The following is a 17,453-nucleotide window of genomic DNA, read 5'->3' on the forward strand; positions in this document are numbered from 1 at the left end:
CAACAGTGGAAAAGATGACACACAATAGGTTTCAGAAGCTTGCCTTATAAAAGTGCAGCAAATTCTGTTTCAGTGATTTTTTGTAAAACAGCCCTTTAATCAGTTCAGTCAACAATCAAACAATAAAATAGAAAGATGAAGTCTTTACAGCCATGAGAAAAGTGGAGTTGTATTCCTGCTTCTTGTCAACAATCCCAATAACATGATATATCACTTGCCATCAGTAGACAATTTTTATTTTCCTAAACACCTGTGATCCTTTAACTGCTGCCTGGCTGTGATGTTGGGAAGCAAAAACATCACTTGATGCTCAAAGCCAGTGATCTCTGCATGCATGTGGAGTTCCTTATAATGATGGTAAATCTTCCTCTTCTTCTGTTGATACGCTTTGTCCACTTTCCTGATTCATGCCTAGAAAATGCTAGAAATCTTCCTAGCGGTTCTAATAGCCTCACACTGTGTGGGTATCATCTTGGCAATTCCACTTTGTGCATGGAAAATTATACCTTGCTTTCAATTGGTCCAGCCTTGACACCAGCTATGTTGTACACAAAAAGCAAGAAAAATTCAACCGAGACAATTACTCCCCAACCTTGATTATCAGAAAAATGATGGAAGGGGTCATCAACAGTGCTATCAAGCAGCACTTGTTCAGTAATAATGTATGAGGGCACCTAATGAAGCTAAAAGTCAATAAATCCTCCAAACCTGAAGGGACACATATGAAAAAAATGCAGTTACAGAGACAGTACATGCACTGATAGTAATATTCAAAGAATCCTTAAATTCTGGAAAACTCCCAGAGGATTGGAAAACTGCCAAAGTAAGTCCCTATTAAAAAATGGGGAAGGAAACAAAAGCAGGCAAATATATGCCACTTTGTTGAATAATTGTTGTTTGGAAAATGTGTTTATTATAAAGGATGTAATTGCGGGGCATTTCGAAATACACAATATAATCAAGAGGTGTCAGCATGGCTTCATGAAGAGTAAATTATGCCTGACAAATTTATTCAATTTCATTGAGGAGGTATGAAGGAAGTCAAATAAAAGTAAACCAATTTTTGTAATATATTTAGATTTCCAAAAGGCACTCAATAATATACTGCACATAAGGCTACTTAACAAGAAAAGGCCTGTTGTGTTGACCATAGCATACTAACACAGATAGAGGGTTGGCCAACTATGGGAGACAGAGAATTTGGATAGGAGGGCATTTTCAGGATGGCAACCTTTAACAAGTGGATTACCACTGGAATCTGTGCTGGGCCCACAATTATTTACAATATACCATTGGGGAATATTACCTAAGAGGAATGATGATGGATAGGAATTGCAAACATTTGCATTGGAGAAACTCAACAATTGCTCATTTCTATCAGAGATAATGGGAACTGCACATGCTGGAGAATCCGAGATAGAACACCTATGCACAGTTCGCAATAAACAACCGCTCCTACCAGTCGCAAACCATTTCAACTCCCCCTCCCATTCCTTAGACGACATGTCCATCCTGGGCCTCCTGCAGTGCCATAATGATGCCATCCGTAGGTTGCAGGAACAGCGACTCATATTCTGCTTGGGAACCCTGCAGCCCAATGGTATCAACGTGGATCTCACCAGCTTCAAAATCTCCCCTCACTCCGCTGCAACCCAAAACCAGCGCAGCTCATCCCTGCCTGCCTAACCTGTTCTTCCTCTCCCCTATCCCCTCCTCCCACCTCAAGCCGCACCTCCATTTCCTACCTGCTAACCTCATCCAGCCCCCTTCACCTGTCCGTCCTCCCCGGACTGACCTATCCTCTCCCTACCTCCACCCCACCCCCAATCACTCCTCTCCACCTATATTCTCCTCTATCCATTTTCGGTCCGCCTTCCCCTCTCTCCCTATTTATTTCAGAATCCTCTCCCCATCCCCCTTTTCTGATGAAGGGTCAAGGCCCGAAACATCAGCTTTTGTGCTCCTAAAATGTTGCTTGACCTGCTGTGTTCATCCAGCTCTTCACTTTGTTATCTCCAATTGTTCATTTCTGTTTGGCACCAAATTAAAATGGAAAGGTGGTCTGATCATGACTCACAAGGGGAATTAGGAAGAGTACAGACTGAAGAAAGGGACATATGTGTTAACCAAACAAGACCACAGACCTGAGGAATAGGAGCTGTTTGAATTTCAGCAAAGGAGAGTAATTTGATTGATTATGTTCGGGAAAATAGAATGAGAGTGAATTTGTGGAGAACGTAAAAACTGCTCGTAAAAGCTTCTATAGGTATCTGAAGAAAAAAAAGGATTAATGAAGACGAATGGTCTTCCTTTACAGTCAGATTATAATGGGGAACAAAGAGATGGCAGACCAGTCAAACACACATATTTGGCTCTGTCTTCACAAAAAGGTGACACAAATAACGTCCCAAAAATATCAGGGAACACAAAGTCTAGGAAGAGGGAGGAACTCAATGAAATCAGCATTAGTAGAGAAACGATGTTGGGGAAATCAACGGATTTAAAATCCAATAAATTCCCAGCATCCAATAATCTACATCCCAGAGTGCCTAAGGAAATGGCCCTAGAAATAATAGAGGATTCTACAGATTCTGGAATGTAACCTTGCTATTTGAAAACGGAGGCAGAGAGAAATTATAGGCTGGTCAGCCTCACATCAGTAGTAAAGAAACTGATGTGCTTTATAAAATGTTTAATAATAGAGCACTTGGAAAACAGTGACTGGAACATGTATTTCCAGAAGGGAAATCATACTTAACACATCTATATGAATGCTTTGAGGGTAGAGCTATTAAAGTTGAAAAGGGAGAGCCAGTGGATGTATCAGTGATAATGGGAACTGCAGGTGCTGGAGAATCCAAGATAACAAAGTGTGGAGCTAGATGAACACAGCAGGCCAAGCAGCATCTCAGGAGTACAAAAGCTGACGATCTCTCTGATGAAGGGTCTAGGCCCGAAACGTCAGCTTTTGTGCTACTGAGATGCTGCTTGGCCTGCTGTGTTCATCTAGCTCCACACTTTGTTATCTTGGATTCTCCAGCATCTGCAGTTCCCATTATCACTGATACATCTACTGGCTCTCCCTTTTCAACTTTAATAGCTCTACCCTCAAAGCATTCATATAGATGTGTTAAGTATGATTTCCCTTCTGGAAATACATGTTCCAGTCACTGTTTTCCAAGTGCCCTATTATTAAACATTTTATAAAGCACATCAGCAGTTTCTTTACTACTGATGTGAGGCTGACTAGCCTATAATTTCTCTCTGCCTCCGTTTTCAAATAGCAAGGTTACATTCCAGAATCTGTAGAATCCTCTATTATTTCTAGGGCCATTTCCTTAGGCACTCTGGGATGTAGATTATTGGATGCTGGGAATTTATTGGATTTTAAATCCGTTGATTTCCCCAACACCGTTTCTCTACTAATACTGATTTCATTGAGTTCCTCCCTCTTCCTAGGCTTTGTGTTCCCTGATATTTTTGGGACGTTATTTGTGTCACCTTTTTGTGAAGACAAAGCCAAATATGTGTGTTTGACTGGTCTGCCATCTCTTTGTTCCCCATTATAATCTGACTGTAAAGGAAGACCATTCGTCTTCATTAATCCTTTTTTTTCTTCAGATACCTATAGAAGCTTTTACGAGCAGTTTTTACGTTCTCCACAAATTCACTCTCATTCTATTTTCCCGAACATAATCAATCAAATTACTCTCCTTTGCTGAAATTCAAACAGCTCCTATTCCTCAGGTCTGTGGTCTTGTTTGGTTAACACATATGTCCCTTTCTTCAATCTGTACTCTTCCTAATTCCCCTTGTGAGTCATGGTCAGACCACCTTTCCATTTTAATTTGGTGCCAAACAGAAATGAACAATTGGAGATAACAAAGTGTAGAGCTGGATGAACACAGCAGGTCAAGCAACATTTTAGGAGCACAAAAGCTGATGTTTCGGGCCTTGACCCTTCATCAGAAAAGGGGGATGGGGAGAGGATTCTGAAATAAATAGGGAGAGAGGGGAAGACGGACTGAAAATGGATAGAGGAGAATATAGGTGGAGAGGAGTGTATGGGGGTGGGGTGGAGGTAGCCATGGGATAGGTCAGTCCGGGGAGGACGGACAGGTCAAGGGGGCTGGATGAGGTTAGCAGGTAGGAAATGGAGGTGCGGCTTGAGGTGGGAGGAGGGGATAGGTGAGAGGAAGAACATGTTAGGCAGGTGCTGCTTGGCCTGTTGTGTTCATCCAGCTCCACACTTTGTTATCTTAGCCAGTGGATGTAGTTTACTTGGAATTCCAGAAGGTTTTTTTTAAGACTCCACGCAAGGAATTAAAATTAAAGTGCATGGGATTGGGAGCAGTGTATTAGGCAGGCAGGAAACAAAGAATATGAATAAACAGTTCATTTTCTGAGTGACATCCAGAGACTAGTGGGGTACCACAGGAATCACATTTATAAATGACCAAGATGAGGGGACTAAATATGGTATCTTCAAATTTTCAGAAGAAACACAACTGGGTGGGAGGGTAAATTGTGAGGAGGTTGCAGAAATGCTTTTGTGTGATTTGGTCAAGTTGAGTGAGCAGGCAAATGCATGATAGATGAAGTATAATGTGAATAAATGAGAAGTTATCTACTGAATGTTGATAGATTAGGAAAAGGGAAGTCCAACAAGACCTGGATGGCTTTGTACGCCAGTTGCTAAAAGTAAGCGTGCAGGTGCAGCAGGCAATGAAGAAGGGTAAGTGAGTTTTATAGTGAAACAATTTGAGAACTGGATTAGGAGTGTCCCGTTGAAATTGTACAGGGTGCTGTGAGGCCACATTTTAAGTACTGCATGTAGTTTTGGTCTCCTCACTGAGGATGAATGTTCTAGCCGTCAAGAGAGTGCAAGGATTAAAAGATTGATTCCTGGGATGGCAAGACTAATATTATGAAAACAGACTGGATTGGCTAGGACTACACTTATTAGCATTTAGAAGAATGGCAGAAGGTGAGGGATGGGAATCTTTTTGAAGTTATAAAATTCTAATAGGAATAGACAGGGTAAACATAAGAAGGATGTTCCCAATGACTGGGGAGTTCAGAACATGGGTCACATTCTAAGGATATGAGGTTGGCTATTTAGGACTGGAATCTCCAACTGGACAGCGGTGAGCCAGTAAAATTCTTTGCCACAGAAAGCAGTTGAGACTAAAATATTGAATGCTTTGTTGCCATCAGTTATAGTGCTTAGGGCTAAAGGGATCAATGGGTATAGGGTAAAAGTAAGAACAGCTGAATTGGATAATCAGTCATGATCATGTTGTACAGCGGACCAGGCTTGAAGGGCTGAACAGCCTACTCCGGCTCCTAATTTCAATGTTTCTACATGTTAATGGACTGTGATAAGGAAAGTGAATGCACTATAGCCAAGTTCAAAGATGACACAAAAATAGGTGAAACAGCAAGTGGTGAGGAAGACACAAAGAGTCTGTGTAGGTTAAACAACTGGGCCAAAATGTGACAAATGGAAGATAAAGAGGGGAAATGTCAGGTTATGCAGTTTGGCAGGTAGACCAGAGGAACTCAATATTATTTAAATAACGAAAGCTGTGGCACAGATGGATTTGGTATAGTCATGCTAGCTCACAAAAGTGCTAGCCTCCAAATTCAGCAGGGATTAGGGAAGGTAAATGGAAATTTAGCCTTTATTTCACAGGGAATGGACATTAAAAAATGAAAAAGACTTGTTAATGCTATTCAAGGCACTTGTTAGACCAGACTTAGAAGGCTGTGAACAGTTTTGATCTCCTTATCTAAAGAACAATATCATGGCACTGAACGCAGTCCAGTCAAGGTTTTACACCCGTAAAACTACAGAGTACATTGAGAATGTGCGTAGAAGTAGGATGCAGTTTCAGAGCAGTAAAATGTGACAGGGTTTACACATGCAAAGAACTCATAGAGTTGTGCAATCGACATTGGAAAGGATAACAGAATCATTCCATCAGAAATCAGAGATTCTACTGAATCAAATTTAATGGCACTTGTGAATGCCAACGGGCAAACAGTTGATTTTAAGCTTGATATTGGTGCAAAACTCTCTGTTCTAACGGAGAAAATACCACAGCTGAAGGAAAAGCTGTAGCCTGCATAACTACAAAAACTGCATAACACAGGTAGCTTAGCTCTTAGAAGTACATGTTATTGGCTGGGCCAGCAACTATTGCTTCAGTTGCCCTTGAAAAGGCCTTTTTGAACCATACAGTCAATTTGGTGTAGATCCACCTAGAGTGCTCCTTAAGCAGGGATTGCAGGATTTTGACTCAGTGATGCTGAAGAATGGCAAGATCAGTAAAGTGAATGCGAAGGTGATGATCTTCCTATCTATCCACCGATCTCGTTGTCTATTTGGCAGTGATTGAGTTTGTGAGAAGCTGTCTAATGAGCCTTGGTGGATTTTTGTTGTGCATCTTATAGATTACACACACCACTGCTACTACAAATCAGTGTGAAGGGACTGAATGTTTGTAGATGTGATGTCAATCAAGACAGCTGTGTCAAGTTTCTTCAGCACTGTTGGAGCTGCACTCATCCTGGCAATTGCGGCATTATCCTTGTGAATGGCGACTTTCAGTGAGTTACTCACTGCACGATTCCTACTCTCTGACCTACTCTTGAGGCCTCTGTATTTATATGAATAGTCCAGTTCAGTTCCTGGTCAAGGATAATCCTCAGGATGTTCAATGATGATAATGCCATTGAATATTGAGGGGTGAGGCTCGATTGTCTCTTGCTGGAGGTAGTCATTGCCTGTCATTTTGGTGGCATGAATGCTATTTGCCATTGGTTAGCCCAAACCTGGATACTGTCCAGGTCTTGCTGCATTTGGACATGGGCTGTTTCAGTATCCTCATGAATGCTACTGAACATGCAGTCATTAGCAAATATCCATACTTCAGATCTAATGATAGAGGGAAGGTCATTGATGAAGCAGTTAGAGATGTTTGGGCCTAGGATACTACCCTGAGAAACTTCTGCAGAAGTGACTTAAAGGTGAAGTGATGGGCCAACAACCATAACCAATTTTATTTGCTCTAGTATGACTTTAACTAGCAAAGAGTTGTTCTCCTATGTCCCATTGACTCCAGTTTTGTTAAGGTTACTTGATGCCATGCTCACTCAAGTGCAGCTTTGACGTCAAGTGCAGTCCCTCTCATTTTACCTCTGGAAATCAGCATTTGGGTCTCTGGTTGAAGGCTGTATTGACATCAGCAGGTGACTGGCCATGGAGAACTGAGCATCAGTGAGCAGGTTATTGCTAAGCATGTACTGTTTGATAGCACTGTTGTTGATCCCGTCCATCACATTCCTGATGATTGAGAGAAGGCTGGTGGAATGCTAACTGGCTAAGTTGGATTTGTCTTGTTTTTTGTGTATAGGACATACCTGCACAATTTTCTAGACTGTCAGAAATTGCTGCCTCTATGTAATGTACATTACAATTTTTCAGGGCCACTCAATATTTTACTGGAGATATTTGTGGTATATATATGACATAAAACAAAGGATTGAATGGAGTTACTAAGTGAGAATAATGTTTCTAAAGTGTAGCATGCAGATGAAGGAGAACTGGAAACTTTGGTTAAACTTCTGGATGATTCCAGGATTAACATTATGAAGTTGGATCAGAAGCCGTAGATGTTACAGATGCTTTGACTGTGACTTCATTGGTTTCAGTATGAAATCACAGAAAAGTGATTTTGGTTAAATTAGTTGATTATCTCTTGGTATGATGATACCTAGGTAAAATGAGTTCACCACCCCAAGGTTAGGTAGCTTCAGATTGATGGATTTACACTGAATTACCAAATGTTGATCTATCTGAAGGCAAACATTGATAGGTTATTTAAATCTTGAGGTTTGATTAGCACTAATCTCAGAAGTTTCTTTTTATAAAATCCATGCATTGTGAACTCTGCACAGTCAAAAACTGTGATATTTTCACTGCTAATTAAACTGACATCCATATTCTGCATTAATCTAATGAAGTGTGTTTCAAAGAACTACCAATATTTGAGAGAAGAGCATAAGGTTAGAAAGGAGGATGAGTAAAGACAAAGAGTGGGTGAGTGAGGAGAAAGACAGAAGCAGTGGTGACTAAGCAGAAAGAGCTATACCAAGAATGGGCAGATGGCAGATTAAGGAAAGGGCAAAAGAGAAGAATAAATTTATAATTTGGAGCCTCCAACAGCTATGGATTTAAAGAAACAAATCTCAGCAGTTACTAGTATTTTTGTTTGGTGTTGTCACATCACTTTACATATTACCTCATCGTTTGCAACTTACATCAAAATTACATTCTTAGTGCTATCAGGGGTAAGTTGGTTCACTTGGCTAAGGGGGTGGTTTGCTATGCAGAATGACACCAACAGCATGACTTCAAATCTTACACCGGTTGGAGTCACCATGAACGTCCTGCCTTCTCAACCTTGCCACTTGCGTGAGGTGTGGTGATTTCAGATTAAATTCGTCACCAGTCATCCCTCTCTCTATGAGAGAGTGGTCCTCTGAGACTATGGCAACTTTTTCTTTACCTTGACCTTTTATTTGCTGGTTCAGTACTGGTTTAGAATCCTGACTATCAGTCACCATTTCTAGTAGAATATAGAAACCAATTGTACTACATATTTACACTTACAATTCAAGAACACAAATTAACTTTGGGTTGTGTTTTAAATATTTTCATATTGAGAATATCAGTATTATTAGGATGTATACTAGTCTGAGATTTGGTGTCCTCAATGTTGTGTGCACAAATATAAATATAAATATCACAACAGACTACATTAGAAAGGGTAAGATATTATGTTATCAATAATGCAAAATATTCAGGAACACTGCAGTTTGCTCTTTTGCTTCAGAAGCACATACTTACCAGGAGGAATAACTGTCCTTGAAACCAGGTCCAATGTTATATGAAACATTCATTTGCCCTTTCCATTCAGCCGGAGCTGAAATTCCTCTCATGTCACTGTTGAGCATAAGCATTAAAAGAAAATAAGAGTCAACTTCTATTTGCAACTATAAGACTGCAAGACAGTAGGAAACAGGAACAGGAGGAGGTAGTTCAGCCCCCAAGCCTGTTCTGCCACTGAATAGGATCATGGCTGATACATCCACTTTCCTGCCCTTTCCCACTAACCCTTGATTTCCCCGACTGACAAAAAAATCTATCTCAGCTTTAAAACACAGGGACTCTGCCCCCATCGCTCTCTGTGGCAAGGAGTTCCAAAGAGTCACATCCCTTCGAGAGAAGAAATTCCTCATCATCTCAGTCTTAAATTGAATGATTCTATAGCCTGTAGCAAATCCAGCAACACCATATGGAATCACAGAACAGTGTGACACAGAAGTGGCCATTTGGTCCATTGAGTCTATTCTGGCTCTTCAGAAGGTAGTTCATTTAAGTCAATTGTCCGTCTATTTTTCCATACCCATAACAGTCGTTCCCTTTCAAGTGTTTATCCTGTTCCCTTTTGAAGGCTACAATGAATATGCATCCATCAAACTTAACATACCATCATGCAAAAAATGTTTATTATGCCATATTTGGTTACTTTGCTATTCATTTTAAACTTCAGTCTTTTTATTGTTAACAGAGTGTGGAGCTGGAGGAACACAGCAGGCCAGGCAGCGTCAGAGGAGCTTCCGGGCCTGCTGTGTTCCTCCTGCTCCACACTGTATTATCTCTGACTCCAGTATCGACAGTTCTTATTGTCTCTTGTTATTGTCGATCCTTTAAAATTGTCACTTAATTTATCTAAATCCTCCTTTATTTCAATATGTCTGTCAAACTCCCCCTAGACGTTTCTACTCCAAGTAGGACAACACCAACTTCTCCAGGCTATCCATGTAACTATACTCCTTTTTGCCTATAGCCATTCCAGTAGAATGCTTCTGCATCCTTTCCACAGCTTTTGTATTCTTTGAAAAAGAGTGATGCACTTAACATCACACAATATATCAGCTGGGGCTAAGCTACTACTTTTTGTAGGTTTAACATAACTTCCTGGATTTTACACTTGAGGCTTTATCATTGTCAATATCAGAATCCACACCATTTTGAACCGTTTTGTTTACCTGCTCTGCCACTTTCAAAGATTTCTGCATAAGTACCTCCAGGTTTCTCTGCTGATGCATGTGATTTCAAATTGCAGATATTCATTTAGTGTCAATGCTGTTACTGACCACTTTAACTCTATGGGCTTTAATTCTGCCAACAAATTTTAAGTGTGACACTTTATCCTTTTGAGCCTTCTGAAAGTCCAAATACACAAAAATAACTGCATTACTTCATCCTTCCTCTCCATTACATAATCAAAAACCTCAATCAAGTTTGTCAAATCTGATTGCCACCAGATGTTGGCTCTCCTTTATTGGCCAATATTTGTCCAAGCAGCTTTTAATTTTCTCAAAGATTATTATTTCTAAAAGCTCTACTATGATCATTGTTAATATAGAAAATCAAAGCAGGAGTAGGCCATTCAGACCTTTCAGCATGTTCCACTTCTTAAACTGTCCAGCCTTCAACTACAGGCTTTCCCTTCTTTCCTCTTTTCTGAAAGAAAAAGCTGTAATATTTGCAATACCCCAGTCCTGTAGCACAATCTGTGTGTATCTGGTAAATAGTCATAGTCCACAAAAAACACCGAGGGCATCTGTTAGTAGTTTTAGGTAAGTGATTTTATACGTTAAGGGCACCATTCCACATCAAATAAGGGGCAAGACAAGTAGGCAGACCTCCATCAGCTACCACAACTGGTACTAAGATGTACTATTTTTATTCCATTAGGTGTAATGAACATTGCTGTTGGGCCAGCATTTATTGCATAAGAGCCCCTGAGAAGATGATGGCGAGTTGCTTTCTTGAACTGATGTGGTTTATTTGTTAAAGGAATATCCAGAATGTTGCAGGGAAGGATTGCCAGGATTTTGACCCTTTCGTGACCTCAAGATGACCTAAAACATTTCAATTGTGGAGTCATTGTGTAGAGAAATTTAGTTCCCAACTTACATTCAGTAAGCCAGTGCAGGTTCATATATAACAATACTCTTCAAATTTATATTTTGTAAGAAAATGTTAAAGCCAGAATTTTATGAGCTTAGAGGTGGTAAGACTGACAAAGTGTTGTGGAAAGGAGGGGTAGGGGTGGTGAACACCTTCCTGTCACCATCCCATTTTGTTAGTGGTCAGGGAAAATGGCAGATGACCCTCCCACCCAGAGACCAATTGACAATTTTGTACAAAGAGGCTGCTAGTAAAGATTGGCAGCTTTCCAGCAGGCCCAGTTTGGTGCACCTTTCTGAAAAGGGAATCTTTAGCTCATGTAAGAACACCCTCACCACCACCAGATGACATTGTAACATCAACACCACCTGCCCTAGGAAATCCATAATCTGTCTCCAAACCCCCAGGCTTGGCTAGTATTAACAATGCCACTGATGAGGCTGCTGAGTTATGAGCATTCAGAGTGGGCTGGCAGCATCTGGACAATAGGGAAGGTGTTAACCACCATCCTTAATTTGATGTCAACAGAACAGGTTGGCTATAATGGGTAAAATGTGGCCGTGGTTTCTGCTGCCAATCACTGTGGATTGTTCACTGCTTTGGACCGGTGACAGAATCTTGCAGCTTTCAAAATACCCTTGCATCTGCAAATCAAAAATCTTATGAAATTTTAATATTGAATACAGCAAGAAAAACTACAGAACAAAGGAGTAATTCTATGGCTTTAAAATATTCCTCAAGTTGGCAGTCCTTTTGAATCCACGGATTTTGATGCAGTATTTGATCAATAACATCTACAAGTACTTGAGACATAGTGAAGTAAAGCACAAAGAAACTGAGCAAGTCTTCTTCTGTAAATAAAAATGTTTCTATTTTAAAATAGGGTGGCACAGTGGCTCAGTGGTTAGTACTCCTGCCTCACCAGCACCAGGGGCCTGGGTTGGATTTCACTCTCGGACAACTGTCTGTGTGGAGTTTGCACAATCTTCCCGTGTTGGCGTGGGTTTCCTCCAGGTGCTCTAGTTTCCTCCCACAGTCCAAAGACGAGCAGGCTAGGTGGATTGGTCATGCTTAATTGCCCATAGTACCCAGGGGTGTGTAGATTAGGTGGATTTGGAGACTGGATCTGGGCCGGATTCTTGGAGGGTCTGTATGGAATTGTTGGATTGAAGGGCCTGTTTCCACACTAGGGATTCTATGAAATTTCTGTGAAAATAAAATAAAGAACCACAGATGGTGGAAATCCAAAATAAAAATTACTGGCAAAACTCACGGGGTCTGGGAGTATCTGTGAAGACATATCGTAAGAAGTATCATAAGAAGATACAGGCAAGCAAGTTCCAAATAGAATACATGTGTAGCAGTGCCATGATTACCGTAGGGGTCCAGTAGTTGAACAGGACAGGATAATAACCAAAACAGCATGAATTCAAATGAATTTGAGTCTGGTTCAAACAAAATTACAATGCATTTAGAGACAACTTACCGTAGTATTACCTCTGCATCGTTATAACTGATTGGATGAACTGGAATGTTTGGAAGGCCAATACCATCATCCAATCTGAAAGCATATTCTGAAAATAAGAATGGAAAATGAGGTATATTATAAAAGCATTTTCTTTGATAAAAATCCAGTCCATATTGGGCTAACTTTGAGTAAGTTGTATATAGCAAATATTCTTAGACACTGGTATGATGTATTCATGTGAAATAATATAAATTGGTGTAAATAATATAATTATTGTACTCTATTACTGGACTATTTCTTATAATGCTGATTCAGATTGTCTACATTATTATCTTAAAAATCTTGTTAATGTTCGTGCAATTACCCTGCTGAATAGGCATCTACAAGAATGCAAGTTTGTTGAAATTTTTCAAGACAGATATTTTTAAAATGCTTTGTCTGGATAAATCTTTATCAAAAACCTAAAAAAAATCACAGATTTTCATTTTTTTTTAGTCTTAGCATATTCAGAATAATCTTTTGGCTATTTTACTATGTATTACATGCAACACAAGTTCAATGTTCCCATATAGTAATTAGATTTACTAACACGTACATCATAAATATCCCTATTTCCTTTGAAAGTTCACTTGCACCACCTTTTCAGACAATGCATTCCAACAGGTTACAGGACACCACATTAAAAAAAGTCTCTTCTGGCTTTTTGACAAATTATACCAAAGTCCTCTAGTTCCCAAACAATTTCTTTCTAACTACTCTTCCAAAACAAATATGATTTTGAAAATCTTTAAGAAATCTCACCTTACCTTTCCTTGGTCCAAAGGGACCATCTCCAGTTTCTCAAATCTAACCAATTAACTGTAACCCATTATCACAGGTAGCATTCCAAGACATCTTCCCTACAGTCTCTCCAAAACTTTGACAGCTTTCCAAAAGTATGAAACCCAGAATTGGACATAATACTCAAACTAAGGGCTATCAAGTAATCTACAGAAGAATTAGCATAACTCTTTGCTTTTACACTCCATGCCGCTATCAATAGGGCTATGGAAATGTTTTTGTTTGGACTGTTTTCAACAAGTTGGCATGCCCTTTCAAAAATCTGTGTACATACAACTCCAGATCTCCCTCTGGTTCTTAACCGTCTTCATTAACAATTTATTGCCTTTTCTCAAAAATGTTATAAAACGTGAAGAATAAAACCTGGCAAATTATCAGGCATTGATAATAAAATGTGAGGCTGGATGAACACAGCAGGCCAAGCTGCATCTCAGGAGCACAAAAGCTGACGTTTCGGGCCTGGACCCTTCATCAGAGAGGGGGATGGGGAGAGGGAACTGGAATAAATAGGGAGAGAGGGGGAGGCGGACCGAAGATGGAGAGTAAAGAAGATAGGTGGAGAGAGTATAGGTGGGGAGGTAGGGAGGGGATAGGTCAGTCCAGGGAAGACGGACAGGTCAAGGAGGTGGGATGAGGTTAGTAGGTAGATGGGGGTGTGGCTTGGGGTGGGAGGAAGGGATGGGTGAGAGGAAGAACTGGTTAGGGAGGCAGAGACAGGTTGGACTGGTATTGGGATGCAGTGGGTGGGGGGGAAGAGCTGGGCTGGTTGTGTGGTGCAGTGGGGGGAGGGGACGAACTGGGCTAGTTTAGGGATGCAGTGGGGGAAGGGGAGATTTTGAAACTGGTGAAGTCCACATTGATACCATTAGGCTGCAGGGTTCCCAGGCGGAATATGAGTTGCTGTTCCTGCAACCTTCGGGTGGCATCACTGTGGCAGTGCAGGAGGCCCATGATGGACATGTCATCTAGAGAATGGGAGGGGGGGTGGAAATGGTTTGCGACTGGGAGGTGCAGTTGTTTGTTGCGAACTGAGCAGAGGTGTTCTGCAAAGCGGTTGCGAACTGAGCGGAGGTCTCTGAAATTATCAGGCATTGAATGGGAAACAACAACATACATCTTGACTAATCAATCCTGCAACATATTCCTCACTAACATCTCGGAACCATCTAGAAAACTGGAAATCTATCCAACAAACCATTTAAGTAACAGCCAGACATTGTCACACTCATTCCTAACAGCCAATATTCTAGATTTCTCTGTCACTTTCCTGAGTGTGCTTCATTTCATCAACTGAACAGAGCTGGACCTTGGGAGTCCTCAACATTAACTTTACACTCAAAGAAATTTCATAACATTAGATCAAACATGGGCAATGAAACCTTCACTGATTACCAACTCGGACCCTCCCTCAATTAACAAATCTGTAAATCTTCACATTGAACACTACTTGATAGAAGCAATGATAGTGATAAAGGTCCCTGGCACACTCTAGCTGGCAAACTTCAATGTCCATCAACAAGAGCCCAGGTGCACTACTAAGGTAGCCAGAGCCCAAGGGCACAGATGCCATGCTGGTCCATGGCTGGGAGTGACACACAGAACACATGGAGAAACCTATTTGACTACAGCAGATGCTGGAAATCTAAAAGAACAGCCATATTGGATTTTCTCTCCACAGATGATGCAGACCTTTTGGGTTTCTCCAGCATTCACTGTTCTTTCTAATTTAATCTATTTTTCTAATGAACCTTCTACAGGAGATGTTATTCAATGCCTCTGGAGCTTGAACCCAGGTCTCTTGGTTCATCTGTTTTTATTATTGACCATGAGCTTACCAATTTACCTGTGGTAAATAAATAGATCCATAACAATAATGGTAGTAGTGGCCCATATCAAATGCTTGAGAAACTGAAGTATTTTCCTCACAAGGAGGACACAATAACTTGTGCAAAATGGTGCTACTACTGTTTTAAATTGGATTAGAAGTGTTCAGGTAAAGAGAGATTTGGAAATCCATACAGTAAACGTCAAGGCAAATAGAGCCTTTAACAATGTTGATGAAGAAGAGTACAATAGGAAGCAACAGTGATTTCAATAGTTCTCATAAAATAGGCAGTAAGGTTCACGCATGGAATAGTAGTAAAAAAAAATTAAAGACATTATGTGAATGCATAGAGCATCAGCAAAACATTGATAAAACGGTAGCAGAAATAGAAATACATAGTTTAGATATAATCGTTATTACATAGATATTGTGGTTACAATATGATCAAGTTGGGAGGTAAACATTTCAGGATATGGAACATTTTGAAAAGGGAGGGTTAGCCTTGATTTTTAACAAAGACAAAAGGTCATTAGTGAGAAAGAATCATGATTTAGAAGAACATAGAGTCAGTATGAGCAGACATTAGAAATAACAAAGGTAGATCTCTCCCACCAACCCCCAATCCACCACCAACAACAGTTATACTCTCATAATTAACTCGTTGCATAATTTAAATTAATGTTTTGATTCCTAAAATGAAAAGTTGCATCCGATAAACAGGAAAAACCTGAATAGAAACAGGTAATAATTCTGGAATATATATAATCTAAGTAATCCTGGAGTTCAAAGTATTTACTTAATGAAGTCAGAATTTGAATAAAGAAAGTTTAAACACTGGGGGCCTATTTTTCACTTTCTGATAAGAACAAGGAGTCTATAGGTATTTCAATAAGGTATTTATTTTATTAATCTAGCTCCCAAATGACGAAGTTAAACACACACTGATAAATAAATGAGATAACAAGAACACAGCAGGCCAAGCAATGTCAGAGGAGCAGGAAGGCTGACGTTTCGGGCCGAGACCCTTCTTCAAAAATGGCCATTCAGCCTTCCTGCTCCTCTGATGCTGCTGGGCCTGCTGTGTTCATCCAGCTCTACACCTTGTTATCTCAGATTCTCCAGCATCGGCAGTTCCTACTATCTCTGATAAATAAATCAGCTCCTTGATAGCACCAGTAAGTCTAACATTTTTAAAACATGCCCCCTGGTTTTAGAAACCCCATCCAGGAGAAATAGCCTATCTGCATTTACCCTGCCTAACCTTTTACATGTTTTGTCAGTTTCAATTAAATCACCTCTCATTCTTCAAAACTCCAGATAATACAGACCCAGTTTGCTCGAATGTTTTTCAGAAGACAGTTCTGTTGTCCTGTGACAAGTCTGATGAACCATCATTGCAAGTACTCTATGGTGATAATATCTTTCTTGACTGATGAGACCAAAACTGCACACAACACCACGTTTGTGGCTTAATCAAGACCTATATAATTGAAACAAGAATCACATCCTCTCGCAATAAAGGTTGATATTCCTTCCTATTGCTTGCTGCTCCTGCACGTTAGCCTTTAGTGATTTCATGACAGGACATGATAAGTCCCTTTGTATACACACACTTTGTAACCTCTCACCATTTATTAAATACTCTCCACATCTGTTCTTCCTACCTAAAAGTGGATAACCTCATGTTTTTCTACACTGTAGTCCATTTGCCATGTTCCTGTCCATTCACTAAGCCTGTTCAAATCCTCCTGATACCTCACAGCACACAATCTTGCTTCAATTTATATTATCTATAAATTTGGAAATATTAAATTTGGTTCCTACATCAAATTATTGATATATGCAGGCGTGGTCCATCACAGCTCTTTTCCATACCTCAGTAGTCACCGAGTGCCAACAGTAGAATTACCCATTTATTCTTACATTCTGTTTTCTGTCTCTTAGTCAATCCTTAACCCATGGCAGGACATTATCTCCTATTCTATCTACAGTAGTTTTGCAGACCAACAACTGTGGGGAACTTATTAAAAGCCTCATAAAATCCAAGAATACTAAGGCAACCAAACAGGGTTATTGTGGTACAGTGGTAGTGTCCATTCCTCTGAGCCAGAAAGCCTGGGTTCAATGCCATTGCTCCAGAGGTAGTCACAACACATCTGAACAGGTTGATTAAAAAGAATTTGCTATGTCAATCAACTCTCTGTATCAGTTTTGTTAGATACATCCTTAAAAATTACAACAAGTTCATACACTATTATCCATTTATAACTTTC

General features: G+C 40.1%; 1 protein-coding gene across 1 annotated transcript in view; it reads right to left on the reverse strand.

Moving 5' to 3' along the window:
• The window catches only part of naalad2 (N-acetylated alpha-linked acidic dipeptidase 2), a 166,857-nt gene that overhangs the window by 90,479 nt on the left and 58,925 nt on the right, over window positions 1-17,453 (reverse strand). The window contains exons 7-8 of the mRNA XM_059646558.1: window positions 12,534-12,621; window positions 8,915-9,010 (exon numbers count right to left, since the gene is read on the reverse strand). Of these exons, the coding sequence (XP_059502541.1) occupies window positions 8,915-9,010; window positions 12,534-12,621 (184 nt within the window). The remainder of the gene's footprint in view (window positions 1-8,914; window positions 9,011-12,533; window positions 12,622-17,453) is intronic.

The sequence above is a fragment of the Stegostoma tigrinum genome, chromosome 6, assembly GCF_030684315.1.
Source record: "Stegostoma tigrinum isolate sSteTig4 chromosome 6, sSteTig4.hap1, whole genome shotgun sequence".
In the NCBI taxonomy this organism is placed as follows: domain Eukaryota; kingdom Metazoa; phylum Chordata; class Chondrichthyes; order Orectolobiformes; family Stegostomatidae; genus Stegostoma; species Stegostoma tigrinum.